Source organism: Hylobates moloch, unplaced genomic scaffold (genome assembly GCF_009828535.3).
Source record: "Hylobates moloch isolate HMO894 unplaced genomic scaffold, HMol_V3 SCAFFOLD_12, whole genome shotgun sequence".
Classification (NCBI taxonomy): domain Eukaryota; kingdom Metazoa; phylum Chordata; class Mammalia; order Primates; family Hylobatidae; genus Hylobates; species Hylobates moloch.
This window is the reverse complement of record NW_026652287.1, coordinates 105,482,055-105,507,213: the sequence shown is the minus strand read 5'-3', so window position 1 is coordinate 105,507,213 and position 25,159 is coordinate 105,482,055. Positions and strand designations below refer to the sequence as shown.

The 25,159-nt window shown below is 48.3% G+C and overlaps 2 protein-coding genes across 2 annotated transcripts in view; one reads left to right on the top strand and one right to left on the bottom strand.

The window, feature by feature from the left end:
• The window catches only part of ZNF324B (zinc finger protein 324B), a 40,469-nt gene extending 15,821 nt beyond the window's left edge, over positions 1–24,648 (bottom strand). Inside the window, exons 1-3 of the mRNA XM_032171382.2 lie at positions 24,519–24,648; positions 4,879–5,000; positions 3,896–4,062 (exon numbers count right to left, since the gene is read on the bottom strand). Coding sequence (XP_032027273.1) covers positions 3,896–4,057 — 162 coding nt within the window. The 5' untranslated portion in view covers positions 4,058–4,062; positions 4,879–5,000; positions 24,519–24,648. The remainder of the gene's footprint in view (positions 1–3,895; positions 4,063–4,878; positions 5,001–24,518) is intronic.
• ZNF132 (zinc finger protein 132) lies at positions 3,077–10,721 on the top strand. The gene is made up of 3 exons (XM_032171351.2): positions 3,077–3,744; positions 6,280–6,448; positions 8,270–10,721. The coding sequence occupies exons 1-3, from the start codon at positions 3,682–3,684 to the stop codon at positions 10,156–10,158; spliced, it is 2,121 nt and encodes a 706-aa protein (XP_032027242.1). The 5' UTR covers positions 3,077–3,681; the 3' UTR covers positions 10,159–10,721.
• Positions 24,649–25,159: the final 511 nt, after the last annotated feature.

Genomic DNA, 25,159 nt, shown 5'->3' with positions numbered 1-25,159 from the left:
ATCCACCCCATGACAAACCACCGTAGGTGAAGATCACCTGTGCAGGTATATAGCTGGGAAGAAATGAACCTCACAAAGTCAATGCTCAGTGACCCCACAATCAACGACCATGTCAGTGCCCACTGGGACTCACAAGGGACAGCTGGCAGAAAACTTCTACTAGAGTGAGGGGATGTGGCAGAAGGGACAGAAAAGTCACAGATCCTGACAGGGTAACCTAGCCAGGAAATGACCCAGCTGCATGTGATATGCTACACAGGTTTTGAGACTTCCGATTCCAGGCAGGCGTTGAGGGGTGAGACTTCCGGCACCGCCATAGTGGTCCCCATTTTGCAGCTGGTGGGTTGGGCTACAGGAGGCCTCTATAGCCGGACAAGGGCATGGGAGTGGGTGCAGGGACCATCACTGCAACTTCACAAGGTTGTCAAGATCCCAGGGCAGAAGGTGTGGGGGTTGTTTGTGCAGCAGCCACGGATAAGTAGCAGTGAGAGGTGAAGCCGGCTGGGCTTCTGGGTCCGGTGGGGACTTGGGGAACTTTTCTGTCTAGCTAAAGGACTGTAAACGCACCAATCAGCACTCTGTGTCTAGCTAAAGGTTTGTAAACGCACCAATCAGCGTTCTGTGTCTCACTAAAGGTTCATAAACGCACCAATCAGCACTCTGTGTCTAGCTAATCGGCTGGGGACTTGGAGAACTTTTCTGTCTAGCTAAAGGATTGTAAATGCACCAATCAGCACTCTGTGTCTAGCTAAAGGTTTGTAAACTCACCAATCAGCACTCTGTAGAAATGGACCAATCAGTGCTCTGTAAAATGGACCAATCAGCAGGATGTGGGCAGGGCCAAATAGAATAAAAGCTGGCCACCCAAGCCAGCAGCGGCAACCTGCGTGTCCCCTTCCATGCTGTAGAAGCTTTGTTCTTTTGCTCTTCACAATAAATCTTGCTGCTGCTCACTCTTTGGGTCCACACTACTTTTATGAGCTGTAACACTCACCACGAAGGTCTGCAGCTTCACTCCTGAAGCCAGCGAGACCACAAACCCACTGGGAGGAACAAATAACACTGGACATGCCACCTTTAAGAGCTGTAACACTCACTACAAAGGTCTGCAGCTTCACTCCTGAAGTCAGCGAGACCACAAACCCACCAGGAGGAATGAACAACTCCAGATGTGCCACCTTTAAGAGCTGTAACACTCACTGCGAAGGTCTGCGGCTTCACTCCTGAAGTCAGCAAGACCATGAACCCACCAGAAGGAAAAAACTCCAGACACATCTGAACATCTGAAGGAACAAACTCCAGACACACCATCTTTAAGAACTGTAACACTCACCACGAGGGGTCCGCGGCTTCATTCTTGAAGTCAGCAAGACCAAGAACCCACTGGAAGGAAACAATTCCGGACATAGCAGGACACTGGCCAGTGCCAGGGCCAGCAGCACCTCCCACAGGGAACAATGGAAAGGCAGAGGAAAACCTAGATTTCACGTGTAGGGGAAAGAGGAGACGCAGTAGCCTTATCTGCTGAGCACAGGAGTACAAAGCTCTGTAGGATCATGTCACTGTAGAAGCCCCCTTGGACCTCACTAAGGAGCCCCACATTTTTGGAAGATGTACTGACCCTGTCCTCAAAGGTCACTAAGCCCTGCAACACCAAGCCAATGGGCAGACAGATGTGATCTAAGCACTGGGCATGAGCCCTAGCCACTGGTCCTTAGTTTCAACACTTCGCCTTGTGGGCCCATCTGTAACTCCAACCTAAAACCTTCCTTCCCAAATCCTATCCTCAGGCCCTTCACTGGTCCAGGGCACCAACATAATGCAGTCTGGACGTCCTGAAGCCACGCCAGAATTCTATATATCCAGAGGCCCATTTGACACGTCCATTCACAGGTCTCCAGACAATTCAGACTCTATACCTACAAAATCCATCGCTAATCTTCCATGAAACATCCTCCTCCTGCCAACCGCCAACCTCTATTCTCCACAGGAGGCCTCCTAATTCTTCCTGACTACTTGGGATGGTCCTTCACCCCTACTCATGCTTATTCCACTTATCTAAGGTAGCAATAAATTCCATTAGCTCTATCTTGAAGATCCATTGGGAATCTGATCACTTCTCCCATCCTTCTTGCTTCGGTTCTGGACAGGCCACTATCATAACTGTCTGGAACAATACTGCAATAACCTCCCCCATAGTCTCCCTGCTTCCAGCCCGGCTACAACCACCTTCTCCGGTAGTGTGTTCATTCAGCAGCCACTGAAATACTTCCCAAATTCTAACTCAGGTCATGTCCATCCCTTTTCTGTTCAACACCTTTCATGACTCCCAGGCGGCCTGTGTGCCAGGAGAGGCAGGACTCCTCTTACGCTCTCCACCCGCTGCCAAGGGGGCACGAGAGCCTTCCTGAACGCTCAGGTCAGTGTCAAGTCCAAGTCTTCGCATATGCAGATCCCTTCTGTTGTACCCTCCACGTCTCAACAAACTGGATTCTGAAATAGTGACCCCCCAACCTGTGAACGCTCCACACTGTTCAGTGGGGCCCACAGAGGACCTGGGGCAGATACTTCTCAATCGGAGACTTAGGACAATGGTGCTGAGTCCAGCCGAGTGGGTGCCAGGAGACCTTTGGCGCACGTTCCATGCCTACAGCCGGGCGCACGCTGGGTCAAGACCTCCCAACGCGTAGCTTTTGTTGGCATCGGTCTCGCGCTCCGTAAAGCCGACACAATGCCAAGGGCGACGACTCCCGGGAGCCGCGGACACCTCCGCGCGGTGCGACCTGAGGGTCCCATTGGGCGGGTTTATCTAAGGCGGGGGGGGGGGGCGGGGGCGGCGAACACTGGGGCTCGGGGGCGATATTCGCCGCGGTGGGGGCGCTTATATGTCACGAAGGCGGAACTTCCCCGACTCTCGTGCCTTCCTCGCGCCTGTTTCCATGGGCCCAGGGAGTCTCCAAGATTCCGTCCCTCGCCTGACAACGCGGTCCGTTCAGAAGCAGACAAAATCGAGAAATGCCAACGTGATGGTCCGAGGACGACGACAGAAGTCCCGCTTCCAGGCTGTGATTGGCCAGCCTCTTACACTCCGCCCGGAAGTGCCCGTCTCCCGGGCTGCCAATGGCCAGCACTGAGGCACCGCGAGGGTCCTTCTGGATAATGTAGTTTGCGTTGCGTGAGCGGCGACGCGATAAACGCCGTTACCCAATCACCTTGGCAACGGCCTAGCGGTAGCGTGAGGGGCATAGGGAAATAGCGTCATAGACGGTAGGGATCTTTGAGCCAATGAAAGCTCGGACCAGTGGCAAGTCCGAGCTGTCATTGCGAGGCGGGACTTCCGGCGCCGCCATTGCGGTCCTCATTTTGCGGCTAGTGGGTTGGGTTACAAGAGGCCTCTGGAGCCAGACTAGGGCGCGGGAGTGGGTGCAGGGACCGTCACCGCGCCTTGACACGCACCATAGTCCCCGGCTAATTACTCTGCTTTTATGAGCCAAGGTGTTCCCGAAAGTGGAGCCAGCGCCACGCGTCTCCAGGGTCCCCATACCCAGCCTTCGTCCCTGCGGTGCCCGGAGGCCTTGCGCGCATTTTGTATTCGGGAAGACAGGTCCTGAGTGCGACCGTCACCCAGCGGAAGTGTGAGGGTTCGGCCCAGCGGCAGGGCTAGCCCTGGCGCCTCCTGTTATGGCCCTGCCCAGCCCACAGGTTCCAGTAGGGTTGCCAGCGTCGCTGATGGGCCCGGCGCAGGTGAGTGGAGTGTGCCCCAGGCCCTCACCCGCTGGGATTCCGGCCCTCTGGATCCTGAAGCCCAAATAGAGGGGATGTTGGTGTCCTGGGACTCTTGATCGCGTCCTGTCCTCACACGTGGGTCTTGGGCCCTGCCCTAGGAGTCACTTACCCTTACCATCCTGAATCCAGGCCAGGGGTTATATCGAGGGATTCCCATTTCTGGAATCCTATGGAATGAGATCTGGAAGGCTGTCGCAGGCACAGTGACCAGCATGTGTACCTTGCTTAGTGGTGATGAAATGGAAGCATTCCGGGGACTGCAGGTCTCCATTTAGTCTGGTGGAAACAGAGCAGGGAAACCAGAGTTAGGCCTGGAATGGCAGCCTGAGGAGCTGGGCCTCTATTCTGATGGTGGTGGGAGCCATGGAAGGTTTGGAGCAGAGGAAGTAGGTGCTCTGACTCCAGTCTTAACGGACTCCCTATGGATGCCTAGTGGGCAGCAGACTGGAGGGGTGGTGATGGTGGAGCAGGAAGGCCAGTGAGGAGCTGACAGACGTGGTCCAGATGTGTGCTTTGGGTAGCTGGACAGAGGGGTGCCCGTGGAGGTAGGACAGATGGTTGGCTTCTGAATCTGCCCAAATTGGGCCATGGATTACCTGATGTGGGACAGTGAAAGAAAGTGAAATGTTAAGATTGACCTTAGGCTGAGCTCGGTGGCTGACACCTGTAATCCCAGCACTTTGGGAGGCCGAGGAGGCCGGATCACTTGAGGTCAGGAGTTCAAGACCAGCCTGGTCAACGTGGCGAAACCCCATCTCTACTAAAAATACAAAAACATTAGCCAGGGCATGGTAGTGTGCACCTGTAATCCCAGCAACTTGGGAGACTGAGGCAGAAGAATCGTTGGAATCTGGGAGATGGAGGTTGCATTGAGCTGAGATCGTGCTACTGCGCTCCAGCCTGAGTAACAGAGCGAGACTCTGTCTTAAAAAAAAAAAATTGCCGGGCGCGGTGCCTCATGCCTGTAATCCCAGCACTTTGGGAGGCCAAGGTGGGTGGATCACTAGGTCAGGAGATTGAGACCCTCCTGGCTAACACGGTGAAACCCCGTCTCCACTAAAAATACAAAAAATTAGGCGGGGTGGCGGGTACCTGTAGTCCCAGCTACTCGGGAGGCTGAGGCAGGAGAATGGCGTGAACCCGGGAGGCGGAGCTCGCAGTGAGCCAAGATCGTGCCGCTGCACTCCAGCCTGGGTGACAGAGCGAGATCCCATCTCAAAAAAAAAAAAAAAATTAACCTTAGATCTTTCAGATGTGGAAGTTGGTGTGAGGAGTAGACTTCAGGGGGAAGATAAAAGAGTTGGATTTTGGCCATGTTGTATTTGAGATGTCCCAGACACTACCAAATTGAGGTGCGAAGTAGACCACTAAACATGTGATTATGAAATTATGTGGGGTTTAGGCTGGAAACATCCAAGGGATGAATGCTTGTGTGTGGACACTGCATGCAGTTGTGGGTTGGGTTCAAGATAGTGGCTGAGCCTCCTGAGCAGAGAGTAGGTCTAGGACAACAGTGAAGCATAGCGGCAGAAGTAGGATGAGAGTTGGGCTTTGGTTTAGGTTGATTTACCTCTCTACGGCTCACTACATTGTTGGGGCCATCCTTCTTGTGGTCAGGGCATGTTATCTCTTCTTAAGTAGGGTCCTGGGGTTTTTGTCAGGCTGGTGGAGTGGCAAGATCAGAAAGGGTCAGCCTAAGCTGAGTCCCCAAGCCAAGGTGGGGGCCGGTGGGTCTTGGATTTGAGTGTTAGGAAGAGCAAGGACAGCTATGACTGGGGAGGAGACAACACATACAAAGGCAAAGATACAAGAGGGAAGAGATATTTGAGATCTGCTTATGGTTCTGGGCAGCTGATGGTTGAAGGAACAGGGCAGGCAGGGGAGGCATTGACTTGAGGGGCTATGACTGCCTCTGGCAGTGGGGTTTTTGGAGCTCTGTAGCTGGGTTGGACCAGGATTGGATCCTGGTTGCATCTGTCAGGTATGCCATATGAATGGTGAGATGCTAGGGAGAATGCCTACAGTGTGAACAGGGAGGGGGTGGAAATATAAGAACTGTATGGTCTGAGGAGTGACATGTAAAGGTGAGGGAATGTGAACCATTGGGCCCATGGCCCTGGTACAAGAGGCTTGAGAGAGAAAGGGAAGCCCAACTTTTCTTATGTTTGGGAGGTATGAGCCAGAAGACACGAGGAAAATTGGCCAGCAGGAGGGAGGAGGCAGCATCCATCTGCCCACGTGCCTGTTGTTCCTCTAGGTTGGGTTGGCCTGGATACAGTGACCAGTGGGACTATTAGGAGAGAGGGGCACCATTAATTCCAGGGCATGTTAGGTGGGGGCCCTGAGGAAGAAGATAAGCTGTGGATGGGTGAGTAATGGATGGACTGAGAGGGTCATAAGAAAGAGATGTTAGTGGTAGATGTATCAGGATTCTGAGTCACACAGCAAGGTCCTGCATATTTCCATTTGACCAATTGTTTGTTTCTTTGTCAGCATACTTGTTGGCCCTGTGGCTCAGCTGTCCACACATTGAAGAGCCTGGTAACCTTTGAAGATGTGGCTGTATATTTCTCCCAGGAGGAGTGGGAGCTCCTTGATGCAGCCCAGAGGCACCTGTACCACACTGTGATGCTGGAAAACCTTGAGCTCGTGACCTCACTTGGTAATGCCCTGTCTCAGCATGGTGATGACCACCTTATGCCCTGTGTCTTTTCCCCATAGAAAGCTCTGTTCATCCCAAAGCCAGATCATGGGTACTGCTTCCTTCTCAGGTTTCCTGTTGTAGGTGCTGGGGTGCTGAGATTCTGCTGTGTGTACTTCCCCTGTCTCTCTCTGAGCAGCCTCGTGAGCTTTCCTAATAGCTGTTGCCCAGGAGCCTTGTGGAGGCAAAGGTTGGGGATCAGACGTCTTCAGTCTGCCTAACAGATCCCACTGAGCTTCACCAATCCCTGGTTGGGTTACCCAGTATGAGGCCATGCCCAGATTCTATCTCTTTCCCCAATGAGGTTTTTTTTTTTTTTGAGATGGAGTCTCGCTCTGTCCCCCAGGCTGAAGTGCAGTGGCGCGATCTCGGCTCACTGCAAGCTCTGCCTCCCGGGTTCACGCCATTCTCCTGCCTCAGCCTCTCAAGTAGCTGGGAGTACAAGTGCCCGCCACCACACCCGGCTAATTTTTCTGTATTTTCAGTAGAGACGGGGTTTCACCGTGTTAGCCAGGATCGTCTCAATCTCCTGACCTCGTGATCCACCCGCCTCAGCCTCCCAAAGTGCTGGGATTACAGGCGTGAGCCACCACGCCCAGCCCCCAGTGAGATATTTTTTAAAAACAGCTTTATTAAGATAAACCATACAATTCACCTTTTAAAGTACACAATTTAGTGATTTCTATATGTTTCACATGGTATAATCATTGCTATAATGTAATTTTAGCATGTTTTCATCACCTAAAGAGAAACTGTAGGTCCCATTAGCAGTCCCATTAGCTGTCACTCCCCATCTTCCCTTATCCCTTCCCACCCCCCAGTCCTATGCAACCACTAACCTACTTTTTGACTATATAGATTTACGTTTCCTAGACATTTTATAGAAAACTATGTGTTTTTCTGTGACTAGCTTTCTCTTAGCATGTTTTTGAAGTTCATCAATGTTGTAGCATGTATCAGTATTTCATTCTTTTTTATAGCCAAATATTCCCGTGTATAGAAAGACTACAGTTTGTTCATCCATTTATCAGTTGATGAGCATTTGGCTTGTTTCCGTTTTTTAGGTGTTAGAAAAAAATGCTGCTATAGAAGCTGCGTGAGGTGCCTATAATCCGGCTACTCAGGAGGCTGAGGCAGGAGGATCACTTGAGTCCAGGAGTTTGAGACCAACCTGGGCAACATAGCAAGACCCCATCTCAATTTTTTAAAAAATTATGCTATGAACAGTCTTGTACACATTTTTGTGTGGATGTTTTTAGTTCTCTTGTGTAGCTTTGTAGGAGCAGACTTGCCAAACTGTTTTCCAAATTGGCTGCACCATTTTACATCCCTGTCTGCAGTGTATAAGTGCTCCAGTTTTTCTACTTCATCTTCATTTGTTGTTGTTTATTTTTTTTTATTATAGCTGTGCTAGTGGGTGTGAAGTGGTATCTCATTGTGGTTTTGGTTTGCATACTCCTCATGATTAAGGATGCTGAACTTCTTTTCATATGCTTATTGGCCATTTGTGTATATATCTTCTTTTAGATAAATGTCTATTTAAGTCCTTTGACCCATTTCTGTGTCCTTGCCCCTGGTGAGGTCTCCCTTATTCTGTTGCTTGGCTGGTCCCTATCCTGCCAATAGTAATGGGCCCTTCTTCACCCTGATGATGGCCCTGTTGGCCTGTCAGCAATCCCTGGGACCTCTTCTTGGGTGTGAATTCCTGGGTAACATTTCTAAGGAAGTCATCCATTCCCACCAAGTGGAATACTTAGTTAACTGGCATTTCTCTACTTTCAGGTTGTTGGCATGGAGTAGAGGGTGAGGAGGCCCATCCTGAGCAGAATGTTTCTGTAGAAGTGTTACAGGTCAGGATCCCTAATGCAGATCCTTCCACCAAGAAAGCTAACTCCTGTGACATGTGTGGGCCATTCTTGAAAGACATTTTGCACCTGGCTGAGCATCAGGGAACACACTCGGAGGAGAAACCCTACACATGTGGAGCATGTGGGAGAGACTTTTGGTTGAATGCAAACCTTCACCAGCACCAGAAGGAGCATAGTGGAGGGAAGCCCTTTAGATGGTACAAGGACAGGGACGCACTTATGAAGCGCTCTAAAGTCCACCTGTCAGAGAACCCCTTCACTTGCAGGGAAGGTGGGAACGTCATCCTGGGCAGCTGTGACCTCCTCCAGTTTCAAGCTGTTGACAGCGGGCAGAAGCCATATTCCAATCTTGGGCAGCTTCCAGAAGTCTGTACCACACAGAAACTCTTTGAGTCCAGCAACTGTGGAAAAGCCTTCCTGAAGAGCTCGACTCTCCTCAACCATCTGAGAACTCACTCTGAAGAGATACCATTTACATGCCCAACAGGTGGAAATTTCTTAGAGGAGAAATCAATCCTTGGTAATCAAAAATTTCACACTGGAGAAATACCCCATGTGTGTAAGGAGTGTGGGAAGGCCTTTAGTCACTCATCTAAGCTGAGAGAGCACCAGAAATTTCACACTGAAGTAAAATATTATGAGTGCATTGCATGTGAGAAAACCTTCAACCACAAACTCACATTTGTTCATCATCAGAGAATTCACTCAGGAGAAAGACCTTATGAGTGCAGTGAATGTGGGAAAGCCTTCAGTAACAGATCACACCTCATTCGGCATGAGAAAGTTCACACTGGAGAAAGGCCTTTTGAGTGCCTGAAATGTGGAAGAGCCTTCAGCCAAAGCTCCAATTTCCTTCGGCATCAGAAAGTTCACACACAGGTAAGACCTTATGAGTGCGGTCAATGTGGTAAATCCTTCAGCCGAAGCTCTGCTCTCATTCAGCACTGGAGAGTTCACACTGGAGAAAGACCGTATGAATGCAATGAGTGTGGAAGAGCTTTTAACAATAACTCCAACCTTGCTCAGCACCAGAAAGTTCACACCGGCGAACGGCCTTTTGAGTGCAGTGAATGTGGAAGAGACTTCAGCCAAAGCTCCCATCTCCTTCGACATCAGAAAGTTCACACTGGAGAACGGCCTTTTGAATGCAGTGATTGTGGTAAAGCCTTCGGTAATAGCTCCACCCTCATCCAGCACCAGAAAGTACATACTGGGCAAAGGCCTTATGAGTGCAGCGAATGTAGGAAATCCTTCAGCCGCAGCTCCAGCCTGATTCAGCACTGGAGAATTCACACTGGAGAAAAGCCTTATGAGTGTAGTGAGTGTGGGAAAGCCTTCGCTCACAGCTCCACTCTCATTGAACACTGGAGAGTTCACACAAAAGAAAGGCCTTATGAGTGCAATGAATGTGGGAAATTCTTTAGCCAAAACTCCATTCTCATTAAGCATCAGAAAGTTCATACTGGAGAAAAGCCTTATAAATGCAGTGAATGTGGGAAATTCTTTAGCCGAAAATCTAGCCTTATTTGTCACTGGAGAGTTCACACTGGAGAAAGGCCTTATGAATGCAGTGAATGTGGGAGAGCCTTTAGCAGTAACTCCCACCTGATTCGTCATCAGAGAGTTCACACACAAGAAAGGCCCTATGAGTGCATCCAGTGTGGAAAAGCGTTTAGTGAAAGATCTACGCTTGTTCGGCACCAGAAAGTTCACACTAGAGAAAGGACTTATGAGTGTAGCCAGTGTGGGAAACTCTTCAGCCATCTTTGTAACCTTGCACAGCATAAAAAGATTCATACCTGAGTGGAGCCTTATGGAAGTGGTCTTTGTGAGAAAATCTTCAGCCAAGTCAAACTTCAGCAGAATCCCCATACCAGAAAAATTACCTACATGTACTGCTAATGTGGAAAAGCCTTCAGAAGCTACTCTGTTTCTGAACAGCCCAGGAACCTTTGCAGGGCCATCTCACCCATGCAGCATAAGGCAGAAGCCATAGTCACTTTCCATCTTGCCTGGATCCAAAAACTTGCAGCAGTCCTGTCCTCATGCATGGGGAAAACAGTACCCTGAGCCTTCCTTCCCATGTCCTGTAGGGATTCAGGACTGTCCTCAGCTCAATGGAATGGTTTAATTCCCATTGCCTCTGAGAGGGTTAGGCAGTGAACTGAACTGATGCTGGTTGAGGGACCTTGAGGGAAATCTAATTTGAGCTCAGGAAGATGCACATTCCTTGTGGATGTGGTCAAGTCTGTGTTTAACCCCTAAGATGTGTCCATTGAGGCCACAAATCACCCTCCACTGGAATCACCTACCTTGCCTGCACTAACTGCTGATAATAAAGACATTATTGATCAGGTCACCTTTAATCTTAGGGGTTCTGTTGGGGTAGGTTGAGAAAATGAATGGATAGAGTGGGGAGTGCCTTTTGGGGGCACAAAATCTGCCTAAGGGCACAGTAGAAGAGTGGGTAGTTGCTCTGTCCTGTTGTAGCCTACTTTGCATTGCTATATGAAAGAGCAGGAAAGACTGAAAGGCTCTGGATTGAACATAGTGGCCTGTTTCAGTTACCGTAGGGCCCAGAGCTTACCCAGAGGAAAAATAAATTCATCTACAACACTAAAATAGTCACGGGGTCACTAAGGCAAAGACTAGAGGGGTCCAGGGAGGACTCTTATGTGCATAAACACTGGATGTGAGGTAATAACTAGGGATTTGGGGAGACTGGTGAACTAGGGCACATGCCATCATGGACAAAGGTATAGCCATAGTTCCCCATCAACTGGGACTGTGCAGGGTGAGGGTGTGCAGAACAACTCCAGAGCTGCAGATCTTTGTATTTGCTGTGTTAAAGTTTTTGCCACAGTTAAAGCAGATAAATGCAATGTCATGTACCTTCACTTCACCTCTCTCAAACTGTATCTTGGCACCCATCACTCCCCAGGTAGGAACTGGGAGCTGAGAGAAGCGATAGCCTGACGTCCAGGAAAGTGGTTTTTGTAGTCTGGCCAGGGTTTCTGGTCACTAACACACAATTCATGCCTTCACAGTCTTGCTGGTCAACAGAGTGCGCACAGGCAGATGGGGGCATTGAACACAGTTGACAGACCTGGTATTTTAGAAGGAGCTAGAGATCCAGAACCTTGTAGAATATGGTGTTTGGCACCTTTTTTTTTTTTTTTTTGATACGGAGTCTTGCTCTGTCGCCCAGGCTGGAGTGCAGTGGCGCGATTTTGGCTCACGGCAAGCTCCACCTCCCGAATGGCTCACGCCATTCTCCTGCCTCAGCCTCCCGAGTAGCTGGGACTACAGGCGCCTGCCACCACACCCGGCTAATTTTTTTGTATTTTTAGTAGAGACGGGTTTTCACCATTAGCCAGGATGGTCTCGATCTCCTGACCTCGTGATCTGCCCACCTTGGCCTCCCAAAGTGCTGGGATTACATGCATGAGCCGCTGCGCCTGGCCGGCACCTATTTTTAAAAGCTTATTTACCATGTAATTTCAGCATCATCACATGTGAGCTGTTGCTGTTTGACCTCCCTCATACAACGAAGTACTCATGAGAGCACTGGCTGGGATGTGAACAGGAGTCCCCATAAAGGAGAGGCCTGGCCAGGTGCAGTGGTGCACACCTATAGTCCTAGTCGCTTGAGAGGCTGAGGCAAGAGGATCTCTTGAGCCCAGGAAGTTGAGTTCATCCTGGGCAACATAGCAAGGCCCCATCTCTAAAAAAGAAGAGTGGCCTGGGCTCATATCACTGAACAGCAATTTCAGCAGCCACTGCTGCTTCCACATCTGTCCTAGATCCCTCTCTGTTCTCCCTGCCTATGTGAATGTCACCTAACAGGCTCAGCAGTGGGATATGTGACAGGACTAGTACTCCATGACTGGTCGTTCCTCACCCTGACCCTGGCACCCTTGCCCTGCCAAAGACTGTACTCCTGGCTGAACGTTAGGCAGTGCACTCCAGGTAGAAACCCCACACGGGAGTGGATCAAACCTTCACCAACAATAGACCATTCATGGTGAAGACCACCTTTTCAGATGTGACATGGCTTACAGTAAGAGCACTTTTCAGTTAATGCACAGCAGAATTCATAAGTGAGAGGACTGGAGGGCCAGGCATTTGTGAAGGCTTTCCAGGGTAACTACCCTCTTCCGGCACTGGAGTACCAGAATAATGAGAAGCTCAAAAGAGAATGTGGAAAGGCCTTCCTTTCTCCATCACCAGAGCACTCATGGCACAGGGAAGCCATGAAGAAGAGCTGAGTGAGAAGATGCTGCCACACAGCTCTAACATCAGATAACACCGGGCAGACCATGATAGGGAGAAGCCCTTCAAGAGCAGTGGCTATGGGAAGACATGAAGACTTTTGCCCTCTTCAACCACCTAAGAACCCACACTGAAGAGAGATCTTTAAATACTTGGTATGAAGAAAGACCCTCAAGAAGAAATCAATTCTTATCTATAATGAAAAAATTCACAGTAGAGAAAACCCCTGCAATGTAACGGATGTGGGATGGTCTTCAGTCACCTCTCCTATGTGAGAAAGCAATATAAAGTACCTATGGGAAAAAGGCATTACAAGTGCAGTGAAAATGGGGAAGCCTTCAGCTATAGACACCTCCTTTTAAGAAAAATCACCAGAGAATTCACAAGAGAGTTATGGGCAACAAATGTGGGAAAGCCACAGCTCCCAGAATCTTAGGTGGCACTGTATTACTGCTATTGCAGAAGCCATCTGTATTAGTTACCTATTGCTGTGTAACGAATTACTCAAAACCTAGTGGCTTAAAACAGTAGTCACTATTTCACAGTCTCTATAGGTCAGGAACTTTGGTGCAGCTAGCTGACTCCTCTTCAGGGTTTCTCACAAGGCTAACATCAAGATGTCAGCTGGGGGTGTGGTCATCTGAAGGCTTGACTGGGGAAGGCTCTGCTTCCAAACAAACTCACGTAATTGGCAGCATTCAATTTTTTTGTGGGCTGCTGGACTGAGGGCCTGTCTGTTGGTCTGAGACCTCCTCCAGTTCTCTGCCACATGGGCCTCTCCAAAATGGCAGCTTGTCGATCAAAGCTTGTAAGCTGATAATGCAATGGAGAATACCAACAAGTCAGTCATTTGTAACCTAATAACAGAAGTGAGATCCCATCATCTTTGCTATATTTTATTTGTTAGAAGCAAGTCACTTGGTCCAGCCCACAGTCAAGGGGAGAGGATTACACAAGAGCATGAATATCAGAGGGCAAAGATCATTGGAAGCCACGTCCAAAGCTGCCTGCCATACTGTCTCATCTCTGCCACCTGGCAAGATCTCATGATGTGTATCAGCCTCCCTCACCGTGCTAAGGGAAAGCAGACTATACTCCCTTTTCCATTCTCCAGAGAGAATTACATATAGTCTGAGCCTTTGAGTACCCTCATTTTCTTTCCCACTGATGGCTTTAGATTTTGGTATGATAATTCTTGCTAAGATCTGAGCTGGTGTCTTCTGGAGCTTTCCAGAAAACGTTTCTTGGCCAGGCACAGTGGCTCACACCTATAATCCCAGCACTTTGGGAAGCTGAGGCAGGCAGATCATGAGGTCAGGAGATCGAGACCATCCTGGCTAACATGGTGAAACCCCACCTCTACTAAAAATACAAAAAATTAGCCAGGTGTGATGGTGGGTGCCTGTAGTCCCAGCTACTTGGGAGGCTGAGGCAGGAGAATGGTGTGAACCTGGGAGGCAGGGGGTGCAGTGAGCCAAGATCACGCCACTGCACTCCAGCCTGGGCAACAGTGCAAGACTCCGTCTAAAATTTAAAAAAAAAAAAAAAAAAAAAGGTTTCTCTTCGTGGACATTGTTTGCATCTACATGTGACACTTAGGAATGATTTGTTTGGTCTCAAATCACCCAGTCCTGGATCTGCCTGTCTCTCTCTGAGATAATAAAGGCCTTAATGTTTAGCTGCTTGCATCAGAGGCGGTGAGGTGGTTTGAAACAATTCATCCTAATATAAAAAGAACAGCTTTTGTGGGGGGCACTGAGTGTCTCAAACAGCTGCATGGGCAGGAAGAGTGCTCAGTCCAGTTTTGGTTGAATTTGCCTTGTTGCCCTAAGGCCTCCTGTGAAAGACTGACAGGCTTGGACTGAATCTTGTGATCTGGACACCAAGGGTCACCTGTGGGCCCAGAGCTAGCTCTGAAGAATGGGGTAGTTTCTTTGAACCTCCACAGCAAAAGTTTGGTCCTCTATTCCCAGTGCATGTCCCACTTTACTAGCTATCTCTCCCAGTACCTGCCCATGGCTGATGACTCATGAAATATAGAACTCAGTAGGCAGGTATAACTGGTTCAGACCTGCCAGGGCTATGTGGAAACTATCATTGTTACAAAAACCCTAGGTGTGGAGAAGACTGTGGTAGACAAGAGGGGACATGTCTGTTCTAAAGGCACATCAGAAACTTCTAATGACTATGGCCAAGTGAGATAAGGGTGTATAGAACTTCTCAGGACATGCAGACCTATGTGTCACTCATAACTGAAATTCAAATAAATGTTTTGTGGATTTCCTGTGGACTCCCTGGGCTGTTCATCTCATGGCCATCACTGCACAGATAGGCACCTCAAGACAGAGAAGACAGAAATCATGGTCTGGATTGGCTTATGTGAGTAGCCAGGGTTTCTTGAGAGTCATATGGCCGTGGCCTTCATAATTCCACTTCTGGTGGCCACCAAGCAGGTCTTTCCCTCTTAAGGGGTGGGGAGACAATATGGTGGAGTCAGTACAGATTTCCCATATCTCCTGGTTTTCCAGGAAGAGCCAAATATTCAGATTTTTATGTGGCATGTGATTTTATAAACGTTGAAAATCATTTCCAAAAACATTTCAATGCAAACTCAGTTCACCAAAACTATAGGTTGGCTTTAGATATTTCCCTGGGTCCTCCTGAGGCCTAGGGGAGAAAAGACCAGAAATCCTCTGACATGAGAATCTTTGGCCTGTGGTGTCCATCCATACTGTATGATGGATCAAAGGCCACTGCAGCTGCCACGTCTCCTGGAAGCCCCTGAGGGGATGGACAATGATAACCACATTGTGAGCAGAAGCCACAACAGTTTTGCCGTCAGCAAAGTTTACAGCAGGGCTTCTCAAATACTGCCCAGCACAGTGAGGTGTCTGGGGGATCCCTACCATGCTCAGGCCTTCCTTCCTGAGTGTAATGTCTCCAATATGGAAGACGCAGGTGGGATCAGAATTAAAGGTTAGCTGAGCCATATGGGGCTCAGCCTTCTAAGCAAATAAAGTTAGGGTAGACACATCATCAGAGCTCAATCCTCTGTGTGAGTGGCCAAGATTAGATCTCATAAGATGGTGCTGGGCATGATCGTGGCATGCCTGTTCCCAGCTACTTGAGGCAGGAGGATCACTGGATCCCAGGAGTTCAAGACTGCAGTGAGCTATGTTTGCACCACTGCACTCCAGCCTGGGCAACAGAATGAGACCTTGTCTCTAAAACAGGAAAAAAAAGGCTGGGCGCGGTAGCTCACGCATGTAATCCCAGCACTTTGGGAGGCCAATGCGGGCAGATCACCTGAGGTTGGGAGTTTGAGACCAGCCTGACCAACATGGAGAAATCCTGTCTCTACTTAAAAAAAAAAAGAAAGAAAGAAAGAAAGAAAGAAAGAAAAAAGCTAGGCATGGTGGCGCATGCCTGTAATCCCAGCTACTCAGGAGGCAGGAGAATTGCTTGAGCCTGGGAGGCAGAGGTTGCAGTGAGCTGAGATCGCGCCATTGCACTCCAGCCTGGGCAACAAGAGTGAAACTCCATCTAAAAAAAATAATAAAAAATTTAAAAAAGGACAAAAAAAAAGTTCTCAATATGTGAGTAGAGTCCTATGTGTTTCTACTGAACCTGCCTTCTGATCTCCGACTGGGTCTCAGTATACAGCAGCCAACCTGTTAGGGGAAGAGAGATGTTTGCCAATAATGCCAGAATATTCCAGGCAAAGTCCTGATGGCTCTGACCTTTGAGCTGTCCAGGTTACCAGCTTTTGTGGGATTCAGTGGCTCCACTGCTTTCAGACTATGCTCAAACCAAAAGGTAGTTGCCTTCAGCCCCTTGATGCAGTGTACTGACTACCCTGTTATTGTACACTCTGCTGTATGGCAATGGTAGTTCTCTTCTGGAATCTACTGGGCAGTTCCTTGCCCCTGGGCCTTTGCTTGTGCCCTCCCACATCAGGGACACCCTTGAAAGGCTTCTCAACCTCTCCCAATCATACCTCCAGATCAGCTATACCTCTCCTCCATGCTAGTGTCAGCATCTGTTGATTCCCTCATCTCCAACTCCCAAGCTTTGAGTGAAATATCCGGAACATGGGGGCTGTGAAATCTGAAGAGTAGTAGATTAAGGCCAAGGGTGCCAAAACACTCAGTAACCTTCTCTGGCTTGGCTCCACTTGGACTCCTACTGCTAATAAATTGTGTGATCTGGGGCACAGACTCCCAAGCTTCAGCTGTCTCATCTATAAATCCATGAAATCTGTCTCACAGTGTCCACCAGAATTTCTGACAACACAGAAAACTCTCCATCAATATGAAGCCCTTTACACCTACAGTGGGATCACTACATTCCCCTTAGGCCACACCCACTAACCAGAGCTTCAGCCATTTTACCCGGATGGCAGACAATGTTGTCCTACCACCCCATCCTCTCACCTTGGACCCCAATTTTGACATTTCCAGACTTGCCTCTTGTGAAACCCAGATCCTCTACCCCCAGCCCCAGCCTTCTTTTGGCACTCAGAGAAGTCAGTCAAGCTTCGGTGTGTGATGGGGAGGCATGACCTGACAACTAATGACTCAGAGCTACCAGTCTCTGGCCTCTCCAAAATGCCAAGAACTCATCGATCTGCAGACCTTGTAACCCTCAAGGAATCACTATACCCTCAATGGGTATGAAAACAGACACCACTGTGATTCAAGAAGGTGATCCCAGAAAGAAGCACAAGTGAAAATTTATAACCAAGAGATTTTAACATGGGAGGGTGGAAATCTAGAGGTAGGGAGAGGTGAGTAAAGCAGTGGAAACATTAGACCCAGTTCACCTGACTTGAAATCCCAGCTGTCTTTCTTACTAAATCCTACCTACTATGTGACCTTTGTGTTAGGCCGTTTTTGTGTTACTATAAAGAAATATCTCAAGCTGGGCACGGTGGCTCACACCTGTAATCCCAGCACTTTGGGAGGCCCAGGCAGGCAGATCACCTGAGGTTGGGAGTTCGAGACCAGCCTGGCCAACATGGTGAAACCGCGTCTCTACTAAAAATACAAAAAATTAGCCAGGCGTGGTGGTGGCGGCTGTAATCCCAGTTACTCAGGAGGCTGAGGTAGGAGAATTGCTTGAACCCGGCAGGCAGAGGTTGCAGTGAGCCAAGATCACAGCACTGCACTCCAGCCTGGGCCGCAAGAGCAAAATTCTGTTTCAAAAAAAAAAAAAAAAAGAGAGAGAGAAGGAAGGAAGGAAGAAGGAAGGAAGGAAGGAAGGAAAAATCTAGCCTGTAATCCCAGCACTTTGGTAGACCAAGGCAGGAGGATCACTTGAGCCCAGGAGTTTAGGACCAGCCTGGGCAACAGAGCAAGGCCCCATCTTTTTTTTTTTTTGAGCTGGAGTCTGGCTCTGTCGCCCAGGCTGGAGTGCAGTGGCGCAATCTCGGCTCACAGCAAGCTCCACCTCCCAGGTTCAAGCAATTCCCCTGCCTTAGCCTCCTGAGTAGCTGGGACTACAGGTGCACACCACCACGCCTGGCTGACTTTTTTTTTTGTATTTTTAGTAGAGACAGGGTTTCATCATGTTGGCAATGCTGGTCTCAAACTCCTGATCTCGTGATCCACCCACCTCAGCCTCCCAAAGTGCTGGGATTATAGCCATGAGCCACAGTGCCTGGCCGAATTGCTTCTAACTTTTGACTATCTCAAATGAAGCTGCTATAAACATTTGTGTACAAGTCCTTGTGTGAATATATCCTTTGGATTCTCTTGGGTAGATACTTAGAAGTGGAATTTTGGGGGTATATGGTAGGTGTATGTTTAATTGTTTTGTTTTGTTTTTGTTTTTGTTTTGAGACAGGGTCTGGCTATGTTGCCCAGGCTGGACTTGGACTCCTGGGCTCAAAAGATCTTCCCGCCCAATGTAGCTGGGACTACAGGTGCACTCCACCCTACCCAGCTTTTATGTTTAACATTTTAAGAACTGTCGGCCGGGCGCGGTGGCTCACGCTTGTAATCCCAGCACTTTGGGAGGCCGAGGCGGGCGGATCATGAGGTCAGGAGATCGAGACCACGGTGAAACCCTGTCTCTACCAAAAATACAAAAAAAAAAATTAGCCGGGCGTGGTGGCGGGCGCCTGTAGTCCCAGCTACTCGGAGAGGCTGAGGCAGGAGAATGGCGTGAACCCGGGAGGCAGAGGTTGCAGTGAGCCGAGATCGCGCCACTGCACTCCAGCCTGGGCAACAGAGCAAGACTCCGTCTCAAAAAAAAAAAAAAAAAAAAGAACTGTCAAACTGTTTTCAAAAAAATTTATAACACTTATATTAGAACTCACTGAGAGTTCTAGTTGCTCCACATTCTTACCATATATTTGTATGTTTGTCTTTTTCATTTTAACGATTCTAATAAATGTGTAGTTGTATCTCATCATAGTTTAAATTTGCATTTCCTGAATGACTAGTGACGTTGCACAACTTTTCAAGTGTGTATTTGATAAACATCTATCTTCTTTCAAAGCATGTTTGTTCAGATCTTTTGCCCATTTTTAACTTCGGATGATTATTAACTTATAATCGAGTTGTGTTACTTATATATTTGAGATAAAAGATGTCGAATATATTTAGCTAATATTTTCTCCCAACATGTGCTTTTCCTTTTCTTTCTTTTTTGTTGTTGTTGTTTTTTGTTATATTTTGTTCTATTTTGTTCTTTTGAGACTGAGTTTCACTCTTGTTGCCCAGGCTGGAGTGCAATGGTGCAATCTCAGCTCACTGCAACCTCTGCCTCCTGGGTTCAAGCTATTCTCCTGCCTTAGCCTCCCAAGTAGCTGAGATTACAGCGATGCACCACCACACCCAGCTAACTTTTTTTGTATTTTTAGTAGAGATGGGGTTTCACCATGTCAGTCAAGCTGGTCTCGAACTCCTGACCTCTGGTGATCCACCCTCCTTGGCCTCCCAAAGTGCTGGGATTACAGGTATGAGCCACTGCCCCCGCCCCCTTGTTTTTATCTAGTAGTTTTACAGTTTTGAGTCATATGTTTAAGTCTTTATTTAGAGTTGTTTTTGTATATGGTGAGAGATGGGGGTCTAGTTTCATTCATATGGATATCTAGTTTTTGGATTTATTGAAGAGGGTATCCCTTCCCAATGTACGTTATTGGCATCTTTGTTGAAAATCAGTTGGCTGTGAATACCTGGATTTATTTCTGGGTCTCTGTTATGTTTCTGTGGTCTATGTGACTGTTATACCAATACCACATTTTTTTGGTCACTATAGCCTTGTAACATATTTTCAAGTCAGGTAGTGTGATGCTTCCAGCTTTGTTCTTTGTGCTCAGGATTGCTTTGGCTACTTGGGCTCTTTTTTGATTCTACAAAGCTCTGAAAACTTTTTCTAATTCTGTGGGGAAAAAAATGCATTTGATATCTTGATAGGGATTGCATTGAATCTGTAGCTTGCTTCGGGCAGTATGGTCATTTTAACAATATTAATTCTTCTGCCAGGCACGGTGGCTCATGCCTGTAATCCCAGCACTTCGGGAGGCCAAGCCGGGCAGACTACAAGGTCAGGAGTTTGAGACCAGCCTGGGCAACATGGTGAAAACCTGTCTCTACTAAAGATACAAAAAATTAGCCAGGCGTGGTGGCGCATGCCAACAGTCCCAGCTACTCTGGAGGCTGAGGCAGGAGAATGGCGAGAACCCGGGAGGCAGAGCTTGCAGTGAGCCGAGATCACGCCACTGCACTCCAGCCTGGGCAACAGAGCAAGACTCTGTCTCAAAAAAAAAAACAAAACACACACACACAGCCGGGCGCAGTGGCTCACGCTTGTAATCCCAGCACTTTGGGAGGCCGAGGCGGGCGGATCACAAGGTCAGGAGATCGAGACCATCCTGGCTAACACGGTGAAACCCTGTCTCTACTAAAAATACAAAAAATTAGCTGGGTATAGTGGCGTGCGCCTGTAGTCCCAGCTGCTGGGAAGGCTGAGGCAGAAGAATGGCATGAACCCGGGAGGCGGAGCTTGTAGTGAACCGAGATAGTGCCATTGTGCTCCAGCCTGGGCAACAGAGCGAGACTCTGTCTCAAAACAAACAAAAACAAAACAAAACAAAATATATTAATTATCCTAATCCATGAGCATATGTTTTTCCATTTGTTTGTATCCTCTTTTTTTTTTTTTTTTTTTGGAAGGGGGTTACTTGTGGGCAGAAGAGGATGAATGTGAGGATGAATGAAAAGGTCTCTTCAATTCTATTATCAATGTTCTGTAATTTTCCTTGTAGAGGTGTTTCACCTCCTTGGTTAAATTTATTCCCAGGTATATTTTGGTAACTATCATAAATGGGATTGCCTTCTTGATTTCTTTTTCAGCTAGATCATTACTGGTGTATAGAAACACTACTGATTTTTGTACATTGATTGTATCCTGAAACCTTACTGAATCTCTTTATCAGATCTAAGAGTTTTTTTGGTGGGGTCTAGGTTTTTCTAAATATAAGGTCATGTCATGTCATCTGCAAAAAGGAACAATTTACTTTGTCTCCTCCAATTTGGATACCTTTTCTTTTCTCTTGCCTGGCTAGGACATCTAGTACTATGTTGAATAGGAGGGGTGAAAGTGGGCATCTTTGTCTTGTTCCAGTTCTGAGAGAAAAAGCTTTCAGCCTTTCCCCATTCAGTATGATGTTAGCTGTGGGTCTGTCATATATGGCCATTATTATGTTGTATGTTCCTTCCACGCCTAGTTGAGAGTTTCTGCCATGACGGGATGTTGAATTTGATCAACTGCTCATGCCTGTAATCCCAGCACGTTAGGAAGGTGAGAGGGGCAGATTACTTGAGGTTAGGAGTTTGAGACCAGCCTAACCAACATAGCAAACCCTGTCTCTACTAAAAATACAAAAATTAGCCGGGCGTGGTGGCAAGCACCTGTAGTCCCGGCTACTTGGGGGGCTGAGGCAGGAGAATCACTTGAACCTGGGACGCGGAGGTTGCAGTGAGAAAAGATTGCACCACTGCACTCTGGCCTGGGTTACAGAGCGAGTCAAAAACAACAACAACAAAACCTAGTGACATTTTTACTGGGACTGCATTGAATCTGCAAATCAACTTGGGGAGGATTAACATACTAATATTGAGACTTCCAGTTCATGAACATGGTAAATGTCCTCATTCACTTAGGTGTTCTTCAGTCTCTCTCAGCAACATTTTGTAGTTTTCAGTGTACAAGTCTTGCATCCCAGCACTTGCCTGTAATCCCAGCACTTTGGGAGGCCGAGGCGGGCGGATCACGAGGTCAGGGGTTCGAGACCAATCTGACCAACATGGTGAAACTCCGTCTCTACTAAAAATACAAAAATTAGCCGGGCATGGTGCGGCGCACCTGTAATCCCAGCTACTCAGGAGGCTGAGGCAGGAGAATCACTTGAACCCGGGAGCCAAGACTGCACCGCTGCACTCCAGCCTGGGTGACGGGGAGACTCCGTCTCAAAAGAAAAAAAAATTACAATTTGGATTGGCTTCCGTTCCCCCTAAAAAAGCAGCACTGAGATTTCTATAGGCAGCAAGGTGATCAATATCTTATCCAGCAGCTAGTCTGGGGAAGTGGGGGAGCAGTGGAAAATGAAGATAATTCCTCCTTCAAGGGATTTTTGTGAAGCTAAGGTAGGAGGCAGATGGGACTCTACTTCAGAGCAGGTTGAACATGCTGAAATCAGGAAGAGGCACTGAAAGCACTTCCCCGTAAGACAGGCCCGCCATTGCCATGGCAGTTTGCCATTGCCTTGGCAACACTCGGAAGTTACTGCCCCTTAGCATGGCAACAGCTGGAAGCTACCACCCATTTTCTAGCCCATTCTGAATAACATTTAGCATCTCGTATGTCTTTAAAAGTGGGTATATAGGCTGGGCGCGGTGGCTCATGCCGGTAATCCCAGCACTTTGAGAGGCTGAGGTGGGCAGATTACCTTATTGGTAACTTTGAATTTACCAATCCAAATCATAAGGTCAGGAGTTCGAGACCAGCCTGGCCAGCATGGTGAAAACCCGTCTCTACTAAAAATACAAATTAGCCAGGCATGCTGGCGGGTGCCTATAATCCCAGCTACTCGGGAGACTGAGGTAGGAGAATCGCTTGACCCCGGGAGGTGGAGGTTGCAGTGTGCTGAGATCACACCACTGCACTCCAGCCTGGGCAACAGAGCGAGACTCCATCTCAAAAAAAATAAAATAAAAGTGGGTATAAGCCGGGAACAGTGTCACACCTGTAACCCCAGCACTTTGGGAGTTTGAGGCTAGAAGATCACTTGAGCCCAAGAGTTCAAGATCACCCTGGGCATATGGCAAAACCTTGTCTCTTAAAAAAAAAAATTTAAAGAGATGGGGTCTTGCCGTGTTGCCCAGGCTGGTCATGAACTTCTTGGCTCAAGCGATCCTCCCACCTCAGTCTCCCAGAGTGCTGGCATTACGGGCATGAGCCACCAAACCTGACCCCCTCAAAAAAAAATTTTTTTTTTTTTGAGACGGAGTCTTGCTCTGTCACCTAGGCTGGAGTGCAGTGGTGCGATCTTGGCTCACTGCAACCTCTGCCTCCCCGGTTCAAGCAATTCTCCTGCCTCAGCCTCCCAAGTAGCTGGGACTACAGGCGCCCGCCACCACGCCCGGCTAATTTTTTTGTATTTTTAGTAGAGACGGGGTTTCACCATGTTAGCCAGGATGGTCTCAATCTCCTGACCTCAGGATCCAACCGCCTCGGCCTCTCAAAGTGCTGGGATTACAGGCGTGAGCCACTGCGCCCAGCCAATTTTTTTGTATTTTTAGTAGAGGCGGGGTTTCACCATGTTGGCCAGGCTGGTTTCAAACTCCTGACCTAAAGTGATCTGCCCACCTTGGCCTCCCAAAGTGCTAGGATTACACGCGTGGGCCAACACGCCCAGCCTAAAACGATTTTTTTTAAAAATTAGCTGAGTGTGGTGGCGTGCAACTGTAGTCTCTGCTACTCAGGAGGCTGAGGTAGAAGGATCACTTCAATCCCAGGAGTCAAGGGTGCAGTGAGCCGTGATCACACCACTACACTCCAGGCTGCGTGACACAGCAAGACTCTGAAAAGGTCCCATAAACCGCAAGATCTGGATCCATACTTTGGTTACCCTACCTGTCTCCCTTGAGCCCCACAGGGAGAGCCCTGACACTATGACAGCAAAAACTTGACAATCGCAAAGGCTACAGCATCCAGAGACACCAGGAGTACTGGCTGGGTCACAAAAGGCACATCCCAGGACTATAGAATCTTTTTTTTTTGAGACGGAGTCTCGCTCTGTCACCCAGGCTGGAGTGCAGTGGCGCGATCTCGGCTCACTGCAAGCTCCGCCTCCCGGGTTCATGCCATTCTCCTGCCTCAGCCTCTCCGAGTAGCTGGGACTATAGGCGCCTGCCACTATACCCAGCTAATTTTTTTATATTTTTAGTAGAGACGGGGTTTCACCGTGGTCTCGATCTCCTGACCTCGTGATCCGCCCGCCTCGGCCTCCCAAAGTGCTGGGATTACAAGCGTGAGCCACCGCACCCGGCGACTATAGAATCTTTCAGTCTCAGGATAATGGCCATGAGAGGTGAACAGCCCAGAGAGGATGAGAATCTAGAAAGTCTGTAGATTATTTGCTGACAGTGACCTTGACACAAATAACAGGTCTGCAACTGCTGAGAAGTTCTGGTGCCCTCACCCCAGGAAACCTCAGTTGCTGGAACATTTGTGGACGCCTCTTTAGAACTGGCTGAAGTCCTCTTCTTTATCAGACATTTCACTCCATGCTACTTCACTCAGTATTTCTATGCCCACTTACTCTACTCAAATTTCTCTACCCAACAGGCCCCTATAGGTCTTACAGTCAGTCTATAACTTACCTCCATATTCCAGATTTTGGAGAATATGACTTTTGAGCTGAATCTGGAAACAGCTCCTTCTGACCAATGCTGGAAGTTCTGGAACATTCCCTGGGAACAAGGAACCCAACTTTTTCTGTCCATAAACATATAGAAGATCTCTCACCAACTATTCCCTTCCACAAGGTGAGCTCTGGACCCACAAAAAAGCCTGACATCCAGGCTACAAGTCTTTCCCTGGAGGACTCAGGGGCCAATACAAATTAGGCCAACCTTGACCAGAGCTAGTTTCTGTCATCCTGCCATCCCCACTGAGGCAGAAAAAACTCAAGAGACGACCTCCACAAAAGCCATTCCCTCAACTTATGGTGATAGTGCCGGATTCTATTCTCAATCTCTCCACACACAGGGATCAGAACCTCAATATTAAAAGAGACTTGGCAGGGCACAGTGGCTCACAACTATAATACCAGCACTTTGGAAGGCTGAGGCAAGAGGACTGCTTGAGGCGAAGAGTTCATGACCAGCCTGGGCAATGTAGCAAGATCCTGTCTCTATAAAAAATTTTTAAAATGAGTCAGATGTGGTGCCATACAAGTACAATCCTAGCTATTCAATACGCTGAAGCAGGAGGATCACTTGAGTCCAGCAGTTCAAGTCTG

Coding starts and splice junctions, on each gene's coding strand:
- ZNF132 (XM_032171351.2), top strand. CDS start 3,682: ATGGCCCTGCCCAGCCCACAGGTTCCAGTAGGGTTGCCAGCGTCGCTG. Junction 3,745..6,279: donor CGCTGATGGGCCCGGCGCAG/GTGAGTGGAGTG, acceptor TTTCTTTGTCAG/CATACTTGTTGGCCCTGTGG. Junction 6,449..8,269: donor TGAGCTCGTGACCTCACTTG/GTAATGCCCTGT, acceptor CTCTACTTTCAG/GTTGTTGGCATGGAGTAGAG.